General features: G+C 41.6%; 1 protein-coding gene across 1 annotated transcript; it reads right to left on the bottom strand.

Moving 5' to 3' along the window:
* Positions 1–4,549: 4,549 nt before the first annotated feature.
* On the bottom strand, positions 4,550–8,319 carry LOC123450748 (gibberellin 2-beta-dioxygenase 6-like). The gene is made up of 3 exons (XM_045127852.1): positions 8,244–8,319; positions 5,265–5,592; positions 4,550–5,168 (listed from the first exon to the last, which is right to left on the bottom strand). Exons 1-3 carry the CDS (start codon positions 8,317–8,319, stop codon positions 4,550–4,552), a joined length of 1,023 nt encoding a protein of 340 aa, XP_044983787.1.
* Positions 8,320–8,598: the final 279 nt, after the last annotated feature.

The following is an 8,598-nucleotide window of genomic DNA, read 5'->3' as shown; positions in this document are numbered from 1 at the left end:
TTCAAAGATTCTGGCGGCACTATCCGAGGCTGATTCGAGCGTTCGACCGGTCCGTTTCAAGGCCACATGACATGCTGCATCCTTCACATGGTTGCGTGCATCCTGTAAAAAATTATGCTACTTTATTTCCGCGTCCCTTACTGGTGTCGATGAAGTGTATATTCTAGCCCACTGGTGTAATGTACGAGTACCTTCTTTGAATATAATGCAGGGACAACTTTTCCCAAAATAAAAGGAAAAACGAGAGGCAAGTGTCACCGCGCCCTCGCACCCAACAACGACAGAGGCCTTTTGAAATCGTATGGCCATTACTCAATGCCCATACGTGCGTCGTACAGAAATCTACTAGAACAGTCGAATATATTCAGAAACAGATGCGTGCAGCAAATGGCACTTCTTTTGGCTGAGAACCCACACCACACACAAAAAAATGCCCAATTTGAGGAGACTATGTTTCGCCACGGATGCCCGAGAGATGATTCCGTGCACATCGGCGGCACCACAAAGCTTGCGCTCGGCCCGTTCTGTGAGCGTCAAATCCGAGTGATGCCCGCGGCAGGATCGATGGAGAAGGTCACCTTTGCACTGAAGCTCATCATGTGCCCATAGAGCAATAGTAATTGAAATTTCTTGTTCGTGTTCGACAAAGTGCAGTGGATGAATGACCAAACTGGTGTACACAACTTGTCTGCTAGTCACAAGAACGTTTGTGATCCAAAGTTTTATGAGCATACGACACAAAAATAAGAGGCAAATTTACCTACGAATATCATCTAAATTCAAATTTACCAACGAGTAGGTGACTATTTAATTCGAAGCGTCTATTCTCCACCACACATGCAAGAAACTTTCTGGCTCATTTGAGGAGACTATGTTTCGCCACGTACACATCGGCCGATCGGCGGCAGCACAAAGCGTGCCCTCGGCCCATTTCCTGACCGTCAAATCATATCGATGCCTGCGGCAGGATCGATAGAGAAGGTTGCTTTTGCAGGTCAAGCTATTGTGCATGAATGGTTTCATACTTGAACCATACTTGAATCATACTCATTCATTTATTTTTTTAAATCATACTTGAATCATATTCATTTAGTGTCATTTTTAGCCCAACCAAACCAAACCCATTATTTTTTTCCACCCAAAACATAACCGTGGGTTTAAACACAGTACATAACCATGGGTTTGCTTTAATGTATATATAATTGCATAAATTAACATGTTAAGAAACAAATGACATAGAAAAGGCATAAGTGCATCTACAACAGTTTAGAAACAAAGTAATCCCCGAGATACAGTCAACACACAGTAAGAGGCAAAAAAAAAAACATGCTCATGGCTGAAAAGTTCAATAACAAGTGTATTAAAACCAAATTGCTTAGCGAAAGCACAAGAAAACACTTCTGATTTTTATCTGCCGTTTTCCCATAATACATAATTACATAGTGCATTACAGCATGCACGCGGATCAAAGATACTCGTTCTCGGTCGTCGTTGTTTATTGCGTATAACCAATGCCTATAAACAGGTTTGGACCCATAGTTTATAACCGCTAATAACCAAACCGTTTAAACACATAACCAACTATAACCAAACTGGTTTCTCCACATACCCAAACCAAAACCAAACTAAAAAAATTCAGCCCAATAAAACCTGAACCAATCAAACCCAAAATAAGAACCGAACCATTACACCTGGTTTATTAATAACCATTCTCACGTTTAATTGTGCATGTGAACAGTTCTAGAAATTTAAAAATATATTTATATTTAAAAACATAAGAAATAATTAATTAATTTTTTTTCGGCGGATTCGACAAAGTGGATGAATGCCCAAAATGGCACTCAATCCCATCCATATTACTCCTCGCATAAACTAATCTGTTTACACGTATTTGAATGCTAGAAACATTCATTTAAGTTACAAGTAATTTGAATCGGAGGAAGTATCAAAACATTTGTTTGCGGGTTACAAAAACATTTCTGATCGAAAGTTCACTCATCGTATATAATTATATAATAGATAAATTTACTTACAAGCACTGACTAATTCAAATTTACCTATGAATACTATCCAGAGTAGGTGACTACTTAATTCAACGGGATTGCTAAAACTCAATCGATTGTGACTTAAGTATTCTTAATCGATGCTATATTCTTAAGATTTTACATGGAGATCGTGTATTTTTTTCCTTTTGTCTTATAGGTTATCTCACTTGACTGGGACTTTGTTAAATCTCATTCTATTGAGATCTAGCCAGACACTTAATTAAAAGCCTCTATTTTCCTCCAATGGACGAGTGTTGTACAAGTTGTTGAACCCTTTTATTTGTAGAACTGTCCACATGCACAATAGCTTTGTCACTTTGCATATAATCTGTATGAGTGTCAGTGTTCTAGTACATTATTGTTTGGAATTTTTAACATTTTAAAATGTGTTTTTTTAATAGGTGTATCTACATCTATAAATCAAAGAACCACCTCCATTTATAGCAACATACATGGCAAGGAAGGAAGATTCGTCGCATTACTTGCTTACGGTCAATGCTAGCAAAAAGGATGTAATGATATATATGCTCTGTTTTTTTGAAAAGGTGGAGACATGTTGAGGATGCTAGACGAATCCTCCTGTGATCAACAAAGAAGGCAAAAAGTTGAGCAACTTTAAGCAAGGTGCAAGAGACTAGATGTGCTTTAGAGAATAAGTTGATTATTAGCACATGGTGATTATAGAAATTAGATCACGAGAATTCGCGGTCCACCTTAGGTATACACGATTCGTTGCCATGGGAGGATAATGTTTTGTACACTTTTGAGCTGGTGCATAGGTTTTAATATTGGATTAATCAATTAAAATTGTGATCGCCGGTGAACAGAGGGGAGGTTTTTTGTTTTTGTTTTTGGTGCGGACTCAACTTAGGATAGGATTAGTGTTCCTTGTTAGTAGTGCTTCCATGGCTATGGTGTCGTTCCATGGCTATAGTGTTCCTTGTTTGTAGTGCTTCCACGACCAGGAGCTCTCTACCTTGGCCACAAAGAGGATCCCCCCCCCCCCACCGTTGTCTTGCTCTGCCCTGAATCCGGTCCTCTCCAATAGTCATTGTCATATCTGATATACCGCTGCCCGTCCGGGTCTCCTGCGACCCATGCCGTCGCTGGATCGAACCATTGGCAGCACGCATGGGATCGAGATTTTTTTTGTTTTTGAAATTAATAATAGTAGCGCGAGTTATAGACATGCGCTACAAATTGTTACTAGTAGCGTAGGTGGTACCCGCGCTACTACTATCAGTTAGTTGTAACGCATTAGTAATAGCGCAGTCACCCACACTACTACTAGTCTTTTCCCTAGTAGTGAGTGTCCCCACTCTCGCCAACTCAACTCTATGAGTTAACGAGCTTCTTCAGTCTTTTAGGGTGGTGCTACTTTGACTTTCTCATAGAATTATGTGTTCTATGGCATCATCTTCATTGCACTGGTACTAGATCTGATGTCGGCGGTGGCTTCAAATATATTGTACATGAGTTTATCACCATGTCATGGACGTTTTTTCTCTCGGAATGGTCCAAGCAGGACTTGCAGAAGGTAGAGCCGTATCAGCTACTCTAGTGTTTCCCTTTGACTCGATAATGAGAATGTGGTCACTCAAGGATATAACAAGTATGGGACGTTCTAACGGATGATGCTTAACAACGACGGTTTTGTCCCTTACCGTGGGCCAAATCAGTGGGCCGCAAAGCGGATGATCTGGAATGGTGCCTTCTCAGAGCTTGTGGTGTTGATTTTTGTGGTTAAGTTCTCCAAGGCAGTGACAAGCACAAGAACCTAGAGGGAGTATGCTGCAATTTTTTTTTTGCATCACACCCTTTGGATGAAAAGCTTCTTGACAATTGTTCCTCTAGATCACTCCCAATAATTTTTGAATTGTAAACTCTCTAATACTGGGAACTTTGTCAAAAGACAAGTAAGTCCAAATAGATGGTAGAATTGAGTGTCGTCGGAAGATGCGGTTGGACAGACCATGCAGTACCAGCAAGCACTATGAGTCAATGGCGGCACTGATACAAATCTAAGCTATCAAGGGGTCTCTTCTGTTTTGTTAGAAATCTGAGGTGCGCGGCGGTTTCACCAAGACCAGCAATCACAACACGACACTGAGATTTGTTGACAAGATTCAACATGAATACCTACATCCCTAAACCATGCCTATAGACTTTCCTCATGTATTATATACATCAGTGACCAATTTTATAGAGGCCATATGAAAGCATGTCATGATAACCACCTCCAACCGGTCTAGCCACCCTGTGACGCGTGCTGGAACGTTGTCCTGTTCGACCGAATGATACCAGACTGGTTAGGATCAAATTCTGGCTCGGTCACTGGTTAGGATCGATCCCAAACAAATGTGTACATTCATTGTAGTCCACGACTCTGCCGTTGTACTACATCTATGCCACAAGGTTGCATGATTTTTTTTCATCTAAAATACCCACAAGCATACCTATCATTGAGGTGTGCCGATTCCACACTCCGGACGGTGATGACACAGTTAATAAGAGTGGTCGACGATGTTGTGATCGAGGCCATCAACGGTAGAACGCTTGAGAAAGTTGGGGAGTCCAATCTTTTTCCCGGTTCTCTCGACATCGTCCTGCACACTCCTCCTGTACTCCCCGAAGGTAAACGGCTTGTACGGCGACGGCTCGCCGCATGTGCCGACGGGCGAGTCCCAGGACGGGCAAAGGAAGTAGGCGACGGAGAAGCGCTCCGCGCTGGAGTTGGCCACCACCTTGTGCTCCACGCTCTTGTATTTGTTGTTGCTCCACGCCTGGAACAGGTCGCCGACGTTGACAATGAGCGCTTCGGCGTGCGGCTTCACGGCGACCCAGCGGGCGTCCTTGATGAGCTGCAGGCCCCCGACCTGGTCCTGGAAGAGGATGGTGAGGAAGTCGCTGTCCGTGTGCGGAACCATGCCCAAGGAGTCCGCCGCGAACGGGCACGCCGGGTACCTGTTCAGCCGCAGGAAGCACGTCGTCCCGTCGCACCCTCCCGGGAACGCCGACTCGCCGCCGCCGCCCCCTGCCTCGTGCCCGAGGTTCTCCGCCAGCGTCCCGGCCACCGTGTCCGCCACCCGCGACATCGCGTCCGCCACCTCCTGCATCACTCCCCTGCAGCTCGAGTAACAACAAAACTGTTGCTCATCAGCTCGAGTAATCGAACATGCACAAGGGCTTGCATGCATGCTTACGCACGTACGTACGTACCTCAATGTGCTGAGCTTCCCGTAATCGCAGCCTTCCGGGGAGACGCTGGGGAGCGGAACGTGGAAGGACTCCGACCACGAGAGCTGCCCGAGCGACGTGGCCGTCGGGTTGCCCCACCGGTACGAGCCGTTGAGGAGCCCGGCCTTGTCCTTGGTACCGAACGGCAGGCGGAATAGCTTCGCCTGCTCCCGCCTCATCTCCTCCAGGAGCTCCAGCCCCACGCCGTGGTTCACCACCTGGAAGAAGCCCCACTCCGACGCCGCCCTCGCCATGGCGTCCGCGCACGCCTTGCTCTCCCTCGCGTCGCGGCTCGCGAGGATCGGAGGAGCTCGGAAGCGAAACAAGAAGCCTATATATAAGACAGGGAGCAAAACCGTGCCCCCCCCCCCCCCCCCCTTATAAAAATTTATAAAGTTTAGACATTCGAGGAGTTCGTGGCAAAAAAGACAAATTTCAGATGTCTGAGAAACTTTTGAAAATCATACTGTTCATGCATGATTTTGTCTTTTTGCCACGAGTTCTTCGAATGACCAAACTTCATAAAATTTACATGAAGTTAATGTACAGGAGCCTCTTGCACCATAAAAATATTTGAATATTTTTAAACTTTTTTCTACTATAAATCATGGTACTGTTCACCAGGCTCATATGAGCCCAAGCTCAGGGTTGAATTATCAGGTGTATCGCACATGTTACAGGAAAACTACTAGGGATATTGGTAATTAAATTTGTTTTTCACTTTAGTGTATGAACTTAAAACTATTAAAAGTATGCCGAACTCGTACTAAAACTTGGTATGAACGTGTTTAATCTTATGGGTTTGTCTAGGGCTCATCTAGATGAGACTTAATCAAGTCACATCTAACTCATACGTCACTTGATTTTTATGAAGATTCGTGCAGATTTTTATTTTTTATACTTTGTTTTATTATTTAAATGATGTGTGGGAGTAAGATGTGAGACTTTGCTAATTTTCATCTAGATGAGAATTAGCAAATACGTAATCTTATTTCTAGAAGTAAAATGTGCTGACAGGGTTCACATATATAGACGAAACCTGATATTAGTTGAATACTATGTCTCTATGACTAGTGGGTCGCGACTATCAGTACAAAGGGAAAATTTAAAGGAAGAAACGGTGCACTGCGACCCAAAGGGTGCGGGCGAGCTGTGCTAGCTTGTCCACCCGAAAGGTATATGTGCAAAATACAGCCCCTTATTCTTAATGTATTGTAAGATAAAATGTTTGTGCTGCTTAAATGGTCTGCAATCTGTGCGGCCCATTTAGCATATGTTGTATTTTTACAAAACAATGTAACAAATATTCATGTGCGTGTATTTTAAAAAATCAATAAACCAGACCCGATGCCAATGTAGTACACAAATATGGTGGTATATGGTTATAAATATTTGTGAAAGATATATAATAACATCGTGGTACACAAATATTAGTGTGCGCAAAATATATATATATAGATGCATGAAATAAAATAAATTACTAAAAACGTTCCTGTAGTTTCTAGAATATTCAATTAATATATTGAAAATACTATAAAAATTTAACAAATGGAAAAATTTTGTACATGCATGGATAACAAAATTTACTACATATTTATAAATATTCACTGGTGTATAATTCGTCATGACGTATATTCTTAATTTTTATATGATGTAAGTATATCCATCAGTGAACATTCATATATGCATTTTAAATTTTAAATTATGAATAATTTTAAATTGTTGGAACATTTTATTAAACTACATATTATGTACATAGAATTACACAATTTTTTGAATAATGAAAATATATTTACGAACTGTATTTTAAAAAATATTTGTATTAACTACATTATACAAACATTATTTTTTATATATTATTTAAATTATATAAAATATTTATAAAATAATACATGAAAATTTTTCATAAGTTAATTATTTTAATTTTATGTATAATATTTATAAATTTTTATATAACACCAATAGTTGGACTTTATTTGTAATATCGTGAATTATAATTAATGAGTTATTACTGCTTTTTAAATGAATATGTGCTAAACGGGCCCCATTAACTGCAGCCTGGTAAGTAGCACAAACTTTATATACTACTCCCTCCGTTCCTAAATATAAGACCTTTTAAAAATTATACTATGGACTACATACGAAACAAAAGAAGTGAACCTATACTCTAAAATATGTCTATGTACATCCATATGTAGTTCATAGTGTAATCCTTAAAAGGTCTTATATTTAGGAACGGAGGGAGTAGATGATGCCCCGACGCGTCGTTGCGGGAAACTTGCTAAAAGAATGCATAAAAGTTGCTAAAAATATGTATAACTAATGGGAAGCCAATGTAAACTTAAAAATGAAGAAAATATAAAGGATATGAAAAAAAGAATTCTTGTTAAAAGAATGTCATTTCTAATAAAAACGTGAATGTAAAGTACATAGGTATGGTGCAAGTGACGAACACGTATATTTTTAATAAAAGATCTAATATAGAAAATAAATTGTGAGTAACATGCATGAATTGATGATGTGGTGCTTGCATACATAAAGTAATGCAAACAATGTAATTTATGACTTGCATGCATAACTTTCTTATGACATAGTTACATGTCTAAAAAAATAGTTAGTGGGTAGTAGCTTTTTGAAAATAGAAGATTACCGTACACTAAGACTAAGGAAACAAGTTTGGCACATAAACCTGTACGGTGGAGTGGTGCTAGCCTGTTAGCCCTCGGGATTAAGAGGCGAGGCCCAATGCCATATATAACAATATATTATACCTACTAAGCTAGCCAGCGTGAGGTGAATTCCCTGTTCTAGCATGACTCTTTCATTTCTTGACACGTGTGTCTGGTTTTCTTCTGGTTCACTACTAATTTTTTCACCGGTTCGATGTGGCTTTGTAGTCTCCGGCCCACCGCTTTGACCTATGACGTGCTTCTCCGCCCCTCAATTCTTTCCACGTATCACCTGCTTCGACCCATCTAGAAAACCACCGACCAATTTCTCCTCTAGACACCTCCTCCTTTCCAAATCCCTCTCCCATCTCTCGCTCTCTCGCTCTCTTTCTCTAGGGCCATGGGACGGCGGCAGTGGGGCGGCGCATCAGCGGTGATGGCGTACAAGCTAGGGGATAAGGTGCTGTCCGGGAGAACCAACAGTCGCAAGGGCGATGGCCATCGGCAGCCGACTTCGCGGGAGATCAGGCGGAGGCACCTTTCTGGGACGACATGGATGAGCTCCTACGACTTCCTTGACTCCGCCTGCTGGAGGCGTTCATCACTGGCGCTGGCGCGGGCCACGTTGTGAGGCCTCCCTTCCATTG

This window comes from Hordeum vulgare, chromosome 4H (genome assembly GCF_904849725.1).
Source record: "Hordeum vulgare subsp. vulgare chromosome 4H, MorexV3_pseudomolecules_assembly, whole genome shotgun sequence".
Lineage (NCBI taxonomy): Eukaryota > Viridiplantae > Streptophyta > Magnoliopsida > Poales > Poaceae > Hordeum > Hordeum vulgare.
Note: the sequence above shows the minus strand (reverse complement) of the source record. Positions and strands in the feature narration are given on the sequence as shown.